At 39.2% G+C, this 14479-nt stretch overlaps 1 protein-coding gene across 3 annotated transcripts in view; it reads left to right on the top strand.

Annotated features, from left to right (window-relative positions):
• The window catches only part of CFAP58 (cilia and flagella associated protein 58), a 110631-nt gene that overhangs the window by 26645 nt on the left and 69507 nt on the right, over positions 1–14479 (top strand). For all 3 annotated transcript variants that reach the window (XR_012381669.1, XM_073904230.1, XM_073904231.1), the window contains exons 10-11: positions 9061–9222; positions 10258–10404. Coding sequence is in view for 2 of the 3 variants with exons in the window: in XM_073904230.1 (XP_073760331.1) it covers positions 9061–9222; positions 10258–10404 (309 nt within the window). In the remaining variant the exon portion in view is untranslated. The remainder of the gene's footprint in view (positions 1–9060; positions 9223–10257; positions 10405–14479) is intronic.

Genomic DNA, 14479 nt, shown 5'->3' with positions numbered 1-14479 from the left:
AGGACCCTAGGATCATGATCTGAGCCGAAGGCAGCCGCTTAACTGACTAAGCCACCCAGGCACCTTTTTTTTTCTTTTTTAAAGATTTTATTTATTTGTTTTAGAGGGAGAGAGAGTGTGTATGTGTGAGCAGGGGGAGGGGCAGAAGGAGAGGGAAAGAGAGAATCTCAAGCCAACTCTGCAGAGCCCAACACAGGTCTCATTCTCATGACCCTGAGATCATGACCTGAGCTGAAATCAAGAGTCTGATGCTTAACTAACTAAGCCACCCAGGCACCCCTGGACTTCTTTATTTTTTTTTTCTTTTAATTTTATTATGTTATGTGAGTCACCATACAATACATCATTAGTTTTTGATGCAGTGAACTTCTTATTAAGGACCTGCATGTCCTTAATACATATAAGAAATATGCCCCGCCCATATTTATTTCTTTTCTGCTACACACACACACACACACACTCACACACCTCATTCTCACAAGTAGAACATTCCCTTTCATGTGTTCTATTTCTAGGGAGTTGACGACTGATATCAGGGGCTGGGGATAATGTCACGAAATTGATGTTTTCATCAACTTCTGGAGTGAGAACACTTTGTTCCAAGTTTTAACCCAGCAATTTCTTTTGTAAGAACTCAATCTATGGAAAAATAAGAAATGCAAAGAGTTTTATAAAAGGATATTCTTTAAAATAAATTGTGCTACACTTATCTGATACAATATTATGTACCATTAAAACCACGTGTTTGAAAAATATTTTTTAAAATGGGGTACGTGTTCACAATATGAATCTGACAAAAACAGAATGCAAAATTACTTATATGGTTTGCCCTAGTTTTATCGCTGTGCATAGGAGAAGGATTGGTATTCAATTTTGAGCTCCTCATATTATTTCCTAAATAGGTACCAAATATTTTTTGAAAGAATGAATGGAAAGTGTAATTAGAGATCTGAATTAACCACTCAAAGACATACTTTTAGGTATTTATATTAAATTCTTCTTCGTTAATGTATTTATCATTATGGGTCTTCCCCCATTTTAAATTCACTTGAAACATGTTGCCATAATGGACAATCTTAACTGAATTATCCTCAGCAATTTTAGCTGTGAGTGACTTACGGCGTGGTCTCTGCCTTCTGGGCTGCAAAAACAGTGTCAACGTTTGCCTTCTCATTCTTTCTGTTTGGAGAAAGAAAGGTGAAATCTTAGATACTGAAAGCCCTACATTACATTTTATTAATTTAACTTGGCATTTGCAAACGAGAAAGATCCTTTTCTGTGCCAGAACTGGATGGCTCTTATGTGCTTGTCTCAGTCAACATTTGCCATACTAATGCTGCATAATACACAACTACCAAATCTCACTGGCATGCAGAGATAAGCACTTTTTTTTTTTTTTAAAGATTTTACTTGTTTATATGAGAGAGGGAAAGTGCAAGAGAGAGTGCAAATGGTGAGGAGGGGGAGAGGGAGAGAAAAAGGGAGAAAGAGACTCTGGGGCTCGATCCCAGGACCCCAAGATCACGACCTGAGCTGAGGGCAGACGCTTAACCAACTGAGCCACCCAGGCGCCCCAGCACGCACTTCTCACACATCTGCAGTTGAGTGGGACTCAGGTGGTCTAGGTTAGGCTTGCCTGCACTTGGCTGGAGGCTGTGAGTTGGGTCTGGTTTTGCTCCACATGTTTCTGATCCTCCAGGATGCATGGTGTTCTCATGGAGAACGAAAGGAAAGCCACCACACAAGCACATTTCCAGGCTCTCTCCTCTGACATCCCATTGGCCGTGGCAAGTCACATGTCCACGCCCAACAGCGAGGGGAAGACTCTTCCCATGGAAGTGGTAGGGACAGGGAGAGGGAGTGAATATTTGCAGAACCATAAGATAATCTAGTACAGTGATTCAGCGCTTTTTATTCTCATACTTTCCTCCTCTGCTGAGCTCTAACTTTCACTCTTAGTTAAACTGAGAGAAACCAGGAATGGCATTATAAGTTGCAGTCTACCATAGTTACTCAACTTTTGTAAATTCTGGTTAAAACCATTCCTGGTTTACAAAAGACAACCGACAGAATGGGAGAAAATATTTGCAAATGACATATCAGATAAAGGGCTAGTATCCAAAATCTATAAAGAACTTATCAAACTCAACACCCAAAGAACAAATAATCCAATCAAGAAATGGGCAGAAGACATGAACAGACATTTCTCAAAGAAGACATCCAAATGGCCAACAGACACATGAAAAAGTGCTCAACATCGCTCGGCATCAGGGAAATCCAAATCAAAACCTCAATGAGATACCACCTCACACCCGTCAGAATGGCTAAAATTAACAAGTCAGGGAACGACAGATGTTGGCGGGGATGTGGAGAAAGGGGAACCCTCCTACACTGTTGGTGGGAACGCAAGCTGGTGCAACCACTCTGGAAAACAGTATGGAGGTTCCTCAAACAGTTGAAAATAGAGCTACCATTCGATCCAGCAATTGCACTACTGGGTATTTACCACAAAGATACAAATGTAGGGACCCGAAGGGGTACGTGCACCCCAATGTTTATAGCAGCAATGTCCACAATAGCCAAACTGTGGAAAGAGCCAAGATGTCCATCGACAGATGAATGGATAAAGAAGAGGTGGTATATATACACAATGGAATATTATGCAGCCATCAAAAGGAATGAGATCTTGCCATTTGCAACGACGTGGATGGAACTGGAGGGTGTTATGCTGAGTGAAATAAGTCAATCAGAGAAAGACATGTATCATATGACCTCCCTGATATGAGGAATTCTTAATCTCAGGAAACAAACTGAGTGTTACTGGAGTGGTTGGGGGTGGGAGGGATGGGGTGGCTGGGTGATAGACATTGGGGAGGGTATGTGCTACAGTGAGCGCTGTGAATTGTGCAAGACTGTTGAATCACAGATCTGTACTTCTGAAACAAATAACGCAACATATTTTAAGAAAAAAGAAAAAGAAGAAGATAGCAGGAGAGGAAGAATGAAGGGGAGTAAGTCAGAGGGGGAGACGAACCATGAGAGATGATGGACTCTGAAAAACAAACTGAGGGTTCTAGAGGGTAGGGGGGTGGGGGGATGGGTTAGCCTGGTGATGGGTATTGAGGAGGGCACGTTCTGCATGGAGCACTGGGTGTTATGAACAAACAATGAATCATGGAACACTGCATCAAAAACTAATGATGTAATGTATGGTGATTAACATAACAATAAAAAATAAAAAAAAACCATTCCTGGTTTAATCATTAAATCTGTGGCACATGTTGTACATTATTCACCTGGCTTATTTTAGAACCCCTCCTTTCTTATTCTAAATATTAAACTTTTGGCCTTTGCCTTTCCAGACATTTTATAAATGTCAAAAACATTCTTTCATAATGAATCCTTACCTCCATGTTCCTTAGCTCTCTGCTTCTGTGCTTATAACAGTGTCAAGCAAAACTCTCCTAGACAAAGCTTCCATAAAAGGAATAATAATGTGCTTTCAAGGGCTTACAAGTGAGTGAGGAAAGCAAAAGTTGATCAAAGAAATATTGTTGGCTGAATAGGTATTTCATGATGAAATGAAACTCGTGTTTCTTTGGTTATACAGAGCATCTTTCATAGACAAATTATAAACTTTTTGTGTTGTTATAAAATTAGTGTACTAGGTATTACTATTTTCCTGCAAAACAGAATTTGATCCATAGAAAAATCAAATTTATTTTTGTTAAGTACTAGTATTTAACATGACAGAATATTAACCAATTATGATAATCTGTTATTTATTAAATGATTAAATTATGATCTGCTAGGTACTAATATGATGGTACAAATACATGTATTTTCTCACTTAAATCCTCATAATAGCCCTCTGAGATAGATATGATTATATCCTTCATTTTATAATATAATGTAACATGTTACATATAACATATAATAAACATGTTATTTATTATTTTTTAAAAGATTTTATGTATTTATTTGACAGAGCGTGAGACAGCGATTTCATAAGCAGGGGGAGCGGCAGGCAGAGGGAGAGGGAGAAGGAGGCTCCCCACTGAGCAGGGAGCCTGACACCACAGGGACTCCATCCCAGGACCCTGGGGTCATGACCTGAGCCTAGAGGCAGATGCTTAACTGACTGAGCCACCCAGGTGCCCCTAATGTAATAAGTTATTAAGAACAGAAACATAGAGGCGCCTGGCTGGCTCGGTCAGTAGAGCGTGTGACTCTTGATCTCGGAGTTGTGAATTGGAGCTCCATGTTGGGTGGAGAACTTACTTAAAAAAATAAAATATTAAAAAACACCCCAGAAACACAGATATTCCTCTCTAAATTTAAGGTAGAGAATAAAATAAGAAAGCAAGAAAAATAGAGAAGACTTAAAATCTCACGTGCCCGGCCACATAGGTTTTGTTTTCTTCCAGAGAGTGAGTTTTTCAGTTTCATTATGTAGGTAAAGGCATTGTCAGCATTCAAATCATTGACACGGAGTCAGAAAAACTTATTGGAGGAGTTTATTATACTGATATTTCATCAAATGTAAGTTAAAGGGCTCCAAATTCAGTGACCTACTTTCTTACCCTTCCTTAGTCTATGTGATGTTTTGACTATGCTGCAGATTTCCAGCATGCATTATTGATTTTTATCTCACTCTTACTTCTATTGGCAGGTTGTTTTAACAGAAAAAGAAAAGCTAGTAGGTTATAAACTGGGACTGTACCCTTAGACTGCACTGTAAGCATTTTCTGGGCTAGTCTGAAGTGGGCTTCCAAAGGCTGGGATCTCCAAGTCTCTGGCTGTAACAAAGCTTTTCATATTTGGGTGTCAGTTGGTTTGAGGTATCTAAAGTGTAATCAATTAATTAAGCTCCAGCCTCACAGCTGGCATCCCACGTTCTCTGAGATGCCATTTTCAACAGGGGCCATTCTGCTGACTAAAGGTTTTGCTCCTACTTCACACCCCACACATTTTATGAATTTTCAGGATTTGACATTGGTTTGAATGATTTCCATCGAAACAAATTGAGTTCCGACACTTAGAACTAAATTGCTTTGTAAATTGTCTTTTCCCTTAGTTTCAATATTTTTTTTCATTGTCATTTAACTAAAATACCTTTGATCTTCTTGGTATCATGATGAGTCGTTATTACTCCCAGCTTCAAGAATCCAGAAGCAAGTGCCCTGTGATTTCCTGCACTGTTGTGTGCAGAAAGATGGACCCTGCTAGTTGGATGTTCCCAACAGAAATGCCCTTGGCAGCATCCTTTCTCTGGAGCATTATTCTGTCTGTGCAAAGGATGATTCTTGTTATAACATCTCTCGAAGTGATTGAACAAGCAAATTTTTCCTTTTCTCTGGCGTGCTGCTTGATATTCTGAATGCTGATGATGCTGTTCAAAGTATTTTCAATCCATTCATTTCACTGACCCCAAAGAGGATGATCATGTCCATAGAAAGGCTAAATTTTAGTCTAAGATAGTGCCTTTCCTTTTTTTTTTTTAAATAAAACAAATAACAGATCCAGTAATGGATATCTTATTTAGGTTTTACATTTATTTCTAACTTACACATTTTAGTTACTGGTGGTGGTAACTTAAAAGACTGCCTGCTACTCATTTTTAAGGGTTCTACAGATACGGATCGAAGAAATGATGGGAAAAGGAAAGGGGTTTCTTTTCATTTCAGATCTATGCACTTACCTTTTCTCCAGACCTTCTTGTCTCAGATTTTCTAATTTTGTTCTTTCTAGGCCCTCAACCAACCATCCAAACCATTCCCAGAGTCTGTATTTATTCTTACTTTGGGCCACTCTCTTTCCACACGAACTGGATGATCTCATTTAATAACAATAAAACAGTGAAAGCATGTAAAAATACTTTGTACAAATCTAGTGGCATAAATTCAAAAAAATTGGCTGAATAGGTAATTCTCTCGAAAATATGTACATACATCAAGGTTTGACTTGTAGAGAAGTAGTAATCATAGGAAGATTAGTAACTGTGGAAGCCACTAAAGAAGTTGAGGGAGAATTCGCTTCAACACTCACAGAGGGCCCAATAACTTTAGAACTGAGTTTCTTCAAACTTTTGAGAATTGAATAATTCTCAGGCTATATAACTTCAGAAAAAGTCCTGCTCATGCACTTTGCATTTTTTGGGGTAATACTGATTGGCATTCCTGCACTGATATGTATATAACCCATGCCTCCTGCAGGGATAGTGAGTAAAGACTCCAGGCCTGGGAAAGAGCTTGGGTCTGACACGAGTCCTTGGTTGGGATGGCTGAGGCATAAAAAGGAAGAGGTAGTTTCCACAAATTGTGTAAATCCCAGATATTAACTGCTTAATTGTATGTGTAGGACCATCCTCAGAAGAGAAACTAGAAACTAGAAACACTAGCCTTCCAGAGTTTGATTCCCTCACAACACCCAATACATGTCTCAGTTTCCTGGTTCTTTATATTCCTTGATTACCCATTTTGTGGTGGAGTCACTCCCTAGAGGTGAACTTGAGGGCAGGGAATGTGTCTTATTGTTCTTTACGTCGCTAATGCTTTTACAGTACCTGCCAAAGATAAGTCCTCCGCACATGTTTATTCAGTGAATGAATAAATGGGTGAGTGATTGAATGGGTGAACAGAAAGGTACTCTGTTCACTTTATGAAACTAGCAGAAACCTTGATATTAAAATAGAACGGGAAAGAAAGTTATAGACTTCGATCACTTGTGAATATGTATGCAGAATCCTAAATGAAATTCTAGCAAACCAAATTCAACAGTACATTAAAAGAATCATCCAGTATGACCAAAGAGGGTTTATCCTGAAACGGCGAGGATAGTTTTCTATTAAGAAACCTATTGCTGGTGCTATGGAAATGTAAAGTGTTACAGCCATTTTGGAAAGCAATCTAGCAATATCTATTAAAGTTGAAAATATATATGTCTTTTGAGCCAGATATTCCACCCCTGGGAATCCATCCCAACAGAAGTGAAAGCACAAGTGCATAAGGACACATGTACCAAAATGTTTAGTGCAGCAGGGTTCAGAGTGGCGAAGAAGTGGAAACCAAGCTAATGCCCATCAGAGGTGAAGAGCTGAGTCTATGACGGCTCAGCCACACTGTGGAGTGTTAAACCATCTTTCAACAGAGCGAATTAGAGCTACTCCACATGATCCCTAAGTATTTTTGAGTGATTAAAAAGCAAGGTGCATACAAACATCTATAAGAAGATCCCATTTTGCTAAAAAATAAAAACAAAACCTAAAAAACAAGACAAAGGAAGACAAACAAATACCCATGTCTCTATGTTTACTTTGAGTAGTTGTGGATATTACTTTCTTTGACTGAAATTTCCTTCTTTGTAAAATTAGGGTGATAATGATGCACATCTCAGACGTTTTTTGTGAACAGTAAATGAGTTAATACCTATAAAATGTATGGTACATAGAATGTGTCTGAGAAATATTAGCTGTTACTATGCTAGAAGACCTGAATAGAATATGTAGAATTAAAAGGAAAATGTGGATGAACACATACTAAATTGTTAACCTGTTTTATGTGTCGGTGAGGGACTAATATGGGTAGAAGAGAGAAGGAAGGTCCAAATAAATAAAAGAAAAAAATATTTCACACTGATGCATTATTTAAAATTATGGCACATGGGGATATGTATAAAGAAATAGAATTAAAATACTTCTAAAGGGAAACACTTATTAGTAAGTATATCAGATCAATAGACACAATAAGAAAAAAAAGTGGTACAAAATAATATATTCTGGAAAGGCATTTACTAACATTTAATCCCATCCCTCCTTAAATGTGTCTGAGAAAACTTTGATAGGTGTTTATTTAGAGATATAAAGGATGAATATATTAAACACCAGCCATCATTACCTCTGATGGGGAAACTTTAGAACAAGGTTTCTTGGAGCGTATTTTCTGGGATATTAATTCCACAGGTGGAAAAAAGGATTCTGTAGTGCAGGGATTTGGGAACATGCTGCTCACAGGTAGCCCACACTTGAGTCACAATGAATAGGAGCACAGCAAAGGTCTAAGTACTTTGTGACTGTTCAGTTCTAGATACAATGCCTCTTCTTCAGAGGAAACTTCCCTGGCCATGTTACTCCAAGGACATGCCCGGCCTTCTATTCTCTGTCACGTTGCTCTGTTTATCTCCTTCAGCTGTAAACCATTAATTAAGAGAATGCCACTGCGATGCAGCAAAACTCTGAAGATTTTTCTCCTGTGTGTTCTAGCTTTTGTCCAGACCATAATGCCATTGATTCAATCAGTCTTCCTTGCAAAAGTTTTTCTTTTTAAGGAATTTTCGAATCAGTTTGTCCTTAAAAATATCAATTTCTGTGGACACTGCTGCTGAGAGTCATGATTATGTAATTTCAGAGGGATGGATTGCCTGTTGAGAAGTATCGGCTCACGGTGGAATTCTGTGCCTCCGTTTTTCATACTTGCAAAAAACAGGCAGTTATTCTCACATCTCATCTTGCCTAGAAGTGTTTTGTGCACAATAGAATGCATTTTTATGAAGTCCTTTGAGTTTCCCTGATGGAGTGCGTTGGACATTGGCAAGACAGCGTTTTGATTGCTATCGATGTCCAAAGGCCACTTTTCTTTATCATGGTTAAACTTCCAAAGCTGTGAGTGTGGCCAAACAGCTAAGTTATTTCTTATCTTTCTTAGTGCTCCATGTGAAAGTCTGTTTAAACTTGTGCCTTTTCATTTTGTCTTTTGGTGGGTGGGTGTTCAGGAGAGGTTTTCAGAATTGAAAGAATTTCTTTTTTTTTTCCCTCTTGTGATCACAAAATAACTGTGCTAAGCCTTCATGCTTGAGCAGAACTCTAGCATAGATAAAATGTATGTTTGCCCCTCATCAGCTGGGCTGAATTTCTGTGTTGTATTGCAGCGGTTATAGCCACAGTGAGATTGTCTGATTGTGAACATTTCTACCAGGTACCCTTATATCAAAATCTCTGTTTGTCCTGAGCTGATAACCACAGATTGGCTCTTGAACCATTTCATAAACTTCTTTCTTCTCCAGGTCCTCATGAACATGGAAGACATAAAAATCCGTGAAATGCAGATTTTTGACTACAGGAAAAAAATCGCTGAATCAGAGACTAAATTAAAACAGCAACAGAACCTGTATGAAGCTGTGAGGTCAGACAGGAATCTGTACAGCAAAAATTTGGTTGAGGCTCAGGTAAAGAATATACTTATGTTTTTACGTTTTGACTCCTCCCCACTTCTGGGTTTAAAGCAGTTTCCGTTTTCCTAATGGCAGAATTGAGAACAGGGCAAACAAGAAATCTCATGGAATTCACCCAAAAGAGAAGATCGGTTTGTGCTGAACTATCAAGTTGTTTGAAGTGGAAATGACACAACTTGATGGGATGTGAAGATCAGGGTCCTGCTTTTAATTATTATGTAGAATTGCCATTCTTCTGCTTCTAATTTTTAAAACTGCTAATAGCTACCATGTCTCAGAGGGGAGCAGCATGCTCTTGTCATTTAATTGCAGATTTTTGCTTTGTGATCTTTTAGTTATAATGTGTGTTGTGGGGCCAATTCCTCCCTTGTAAAATGAGGAATAAAGCGTGTGTGTTGTATATGTGTGTTTGTTGTATGTGTGTCGTGTGTGTTTGTTGCGTGTGTGTTTGTTGCAAATGTGTTGTATGTATATGTCGTGTATGTTGTACGTGTATTGTGTGCTGTGTGTTTGTTGTATGTGTCACATTTATGGGTTGTGTGTCCTATGTATTGCATGTATGTGTTGTGTATGTTGTACAAGTGCTCTGTGTGCTGTGTTATGTGCATCACATGTGTTGTATGCATGTTGTGCACGTCACATGTGTTATATGCATGCGGTGCACGTCACGTGTTATATGCATGCTGTGCACGTCACGTGTGTTGCACATGTTGCGTGTGTTGTGTGTTGTATGTATGCCTTGTGTGTTTTGTATGTGTGCTGTGTGTTTTTGTTGTATGTGTGTTGTGTGTGTGTGGCATAGTCATTATGCATAGTTTGTGTATATCTCATGAGCATATTTTGAGAGTTAAGGCTATCAAGTATTTGGAGGTTGATGGGCACAAGGGACAAAGGAATAGCCCAGTGGTAATTGTTAGGAGACCATTGTTTTGAGAGAACCTCCCTTAAAAGCTCTTGAATATGTACTGAACTTCTATACAGATGATGATGTCTATTTAATTCACTTTCAAACATTTCTCCTTTTATTAGGATGAAATAACAGAAATGAAAAGAAAATTAAAGATTATGACCCATCAGGTAGATCAGCTGAAAGAAGAAATCTCAGCCAAAGAGTCAGCACTTGGGAAGCTACATCTGGAACAGCAGCGGATAGAGAAGGAGAAGGAAACTTTGAAGGTACAGAACTTATAATAAAAGCGATGGAGCAGTAGTCTATCTGTTTGCCCCCGCTTGAGGCAGGCTCCATGCTCACTGAAGGAACAAGGGGCAGGGAGAACAACCAAAGAACCAGGAGGATGAGCTCTAACCCTTCCAGGTCAGGTCAGACTTCCTTTTGGGCAGGGCTCCCAGGTAGAAGGGGGGAAGAGGTCAGTGGGGATGCATAAGCACCTAGTTCACCAACTGCTATCATTACATCGGCAGGAGAGAATCTAGCAGGTCAGCAGTGACCAAGAAGTCCTGGGGCTTGCAGGCTTGCCACAGTCCCTTTGCATTTACAACCTGAGTCCAACACCCACACCCAACCCTCCCAAACTCCTCCCTGGGCCTTCCATAAGGTGGTGCTGGCAAGACCTTTTGTCTCCATGCTCCTGATAGGTATTTGCTTTATGTGCACCTGACTTTTCTGCCTGCACTATCCTTAGCCACTCCTCCAGGGAATCACCTCTGTCTTCATATATATTACTAAGACATATCCTTTTAAATCTACTAACTTGGAACATCATATGTCTACTAATATAATATAAGGACTTTTTCCAAGAATACATACCAAATAATTATACCATTTCAAATCCTCGAACAAAATATGTTTTATTATACACATTCACTAAACCTAATGCATTTTTCTTTTCCTATCCAGTCCGATAGATTTCCCTTCAATCCATTTGACCAAGGAATTAAGAAGGAACTAAGAGTATGAAAGTATCACTTTCATTTTGAAAATGTATATGCAGAATACTCATGGATGTTTATGAGCCACTTGGAGGAACTCTATAGCAAATGAGAGACTGGGTGTCTTGGTTTCTGCACATAGTAGTTTTCAAAGATAGTTCCTATCTTGAAAATGTGTAGCTGATGTTGGACAGCTTCAATGCCAAATTTCTTTGATTCAAGGTGCCATAGATTGAAATATGCACTCTCAATTTCATAATAGGTTTTGTCAACTTAATGATAGGTCTTCATGAAAATAAAACTACTACATGAAATCAAGGCACATTTGGTTTGAGAAAGATTAAAATATAACAAAAGGACCTTTACAGAAAGGATATAATAATTGATATTTACCTGAGACTTTCATCTCCGCATTCTAGCTTGTGATAAAAAAAGGAATAAAAAAATTCTGCATTAAAATTCATTTCCATATAAAGAAATATAAATATATATTTTTTAATTGGAAAATATCCTGCATCTTTGCCCCTGTTTTCCTTGTTCCAAAGAATAATTTTGTAGATGGTAGCTTGTTCTACCCTGGAGCCTGTAGTGGGATGGGTTTATTTATCATTGAGTGAATCAGAAGAATCTTATTATAAACATTGCTTCACCATGGGCCTCATGGACCCATGTTAATGAGGCTTCAGTGTAACTCTATTTGGTACATCATCTCTTTCTTTTTATGGGATGACGTCGATCCTCATCTCTTACTTTTCCAACTAGTGTTCTTTTCAAAAGATTATTACCCCATAATGGGGTCCAAGGTGGAACTAACTGCCTTCTATAAGATTCTGCTTTAGGAAAAGCAATGTCCTAGGCAAAAGATCAATTCTTCCTAATTTTCTAGAGTTTGACTTTGGTTAATATTTGTTTCAATTATGCCTTCCATCATCATACATACATAGCTCCAAAGAAGCATCATAATAAAAGAATATAAAGGCCTAAGGGCTCTGTTTTTGGTCCTGGACCAGCAGAGCTAGCAGTGGGTGAACATGGAAGATCAGTATAAAGGGTTTCTGCCCTAGAGAGTCTGCTCTAAGTGGGGAATCCTAGGTCTGGAGAGCTTGGGGCCATTGATTATAGAAAAATGATTGCTTTGGACTTATTGTGAAACCAGGATAACTTTTCCCCCCACATTTTCCATTGAGATAAGAATGAGGAACAGAAAAAGGATGCCTGCTTGATTTATTATTTGAGGTTATCCAAGGGTGATTTGCAATGGTGCTTCGACTGGATAATTTTGGCCCATCATGAAGCCTGTTTGACATTCTTTAGAAAAATATGACAGCTCAAATGTTGAGTTTCAGCCTCTTGGCTTTTTTAGCCTCATATTTGAATCACGATTCACACAGGTCTCTGGGTTTCATGCATCTGAAGTTTGCAAACCAAAACCCTGGAAAGAAGGGCAGATTTTTTTAGTAACCATGCTCCGAGAGACATTTAGCTTATTATTGTTGTGTTCTACAGAGCTCTGTGGGCACATAATCCCTCCTGGAAGGGCAAGTCCCCTCCTGTGTGGTAGACCATGGGACACCTTTTGACAAGACAACCCAATTTACTACTTCTCCAGGATGACAAACTGTTGTCCATAATAGATCATCCTCATTCATCCCCCTCAAAAGAAACATCTTGCTCCTTCCATGTTTCTTTTCCTGTCTCAGTTGCTACCAGGCCCTACTGACTTCTCAGTATTCTAGACATCATCAGCACATTATGGTTATGACAGAATGTCAATAGTCCTCTTAGGTATTGAAGCATGTGCATTCATCTGCCCATTCTGTCCCAGTCTTGTTTCATCAGTGCTGACGGAGCCGTCTCATTTGGAATGTCCTAACAAGCCCCTAATTTTGCCTCATCACCTCCAAATCATCCCACATCATTGTGACAGCGCTTTGATTCCTGGTGAATAATTCAGCAGCAGATTCTCTCTGTCCAGAGCCCAGCATCACATTAGCAACTGGTTTCAGGGCACCTTATTCTTTTACTGGGATGACCTGGATGGGAGCTGCCACAGAGAGACAAGGAAAGCCCATTTATTCTCATGGCTGGAAAACTTTAGGTGGTCCTGTTCGTCTTAGATGTAAACAGATGGTTTCTGTGACACCCAGTGAATTTCGGGATCATGTACGAATGGGTGAAACACCTGCATGCATGGTTCTTGAGATAGGATGTATACCTGCAGCCAAATTGGATGATAAATATTCTGTAACACCTATCACAAAACTAACTGTGGAAGCAGTGACTAAAGTGTGTGTCCTGTGAGTGTATTACAACTTCATACCACCGGTAACGCTTTGAGAGATGAGGATACCTCAGGTCCCACCTAGAACATTGCTTGATGGGCTTTTGGGTGCACAGCAGTTACCATCTCTCCTGGGTGAGACAGCTCAGATTTATAGCTGCTAAATGCATTAGACTCAAGGTATTTTGTTGATGTTAACATTTGCTGCCATAGTCTAATGCCTAAGATGTCTAAACATCTTGTTTATAGCCCATAAATTTATGACATAAGGAGACCACTCAGAATTTTGATATATTATGAAAAATCCACATACACACAGCAATGCCAAACGCGTGAACGGTTTTACATTTCAGACAGATACTTTTACACACCGTTGATTGCATTTTAATGTAACAGGGGTTTCATTTTGTTCTGCTGATGGATTCTGATCAGCTCTTGGCACTTAGGAACAGGGAAGTGAATGTTGCACATCTGGGAAAATAAAAGTTTTATTAAAGAAAATGTGAACCACACAGGTATTTTATGGCTGTCTTCACTGTCACCTTAACTGATAATAGAAAGAGAAAGGCTGGTTCTTTGCTCTCTTTCCCAACAGGCAATCCCCCAAAGTGGTAAATACTAGACCAGCTCTTTTCTCACTAAGTCTTTCCTTTTGCTTATCCCTGAACCAAAACACATTTCATGAGTGAACTAACCAAATGTCATTAAAGAACCCTTTGGTTTCACAGTAGCTGGATGCATTTAGTCTGTGACAGTACATGTCTATTACTAGGTGTGCAGTACCTTCTGTTTGGACAAGCTTGAGGTATGGAATTAACGGCTCTTGGTCTTCATGAGCCCAACCCAACTCGAGTTGGGTTGGGTCACAGGCACTTGCAAATATGAGGTTTTCTATCATCCCGGTCAACTTTCTGGGTGGGGGGTGGGTTCCAATATTTCCTTGAAGGAAACATGTATTACTTTTTTACTGTCACTTGCTAACCTGCAAGCCATTGAAAAGTTGGAGCCTTAATACCATCTTGTCATCTCCCTTGTGTTTCCAGGTGTGGGTGAAATCGGAGCTCTCCTCTCATTTGTTTC

The sequence above is a fragment of the Callorhinus ursinus genome, unplaced genomic scaffold (assembly GCF_003265705.2).
Source record: "Callorhinus ursinus isolate GAN/ISIS: 27379988/994484 unplaced genomic scaffold, GSC_fseal_2.0 scaffold20, whole genome shotgun sequence".
NCBI classification, from domain to species: Eukaryota; Metazoa; Chordata; class Mammalia; order Carnivora; family Otariidae; genus Callorhinus; species Callorhinus ursinus.
The sequence above is the reverse complement of the archived record's forward strand: the minus strand, read 5'-3'. Positions and strand labels throughout refer to the sequence as shown.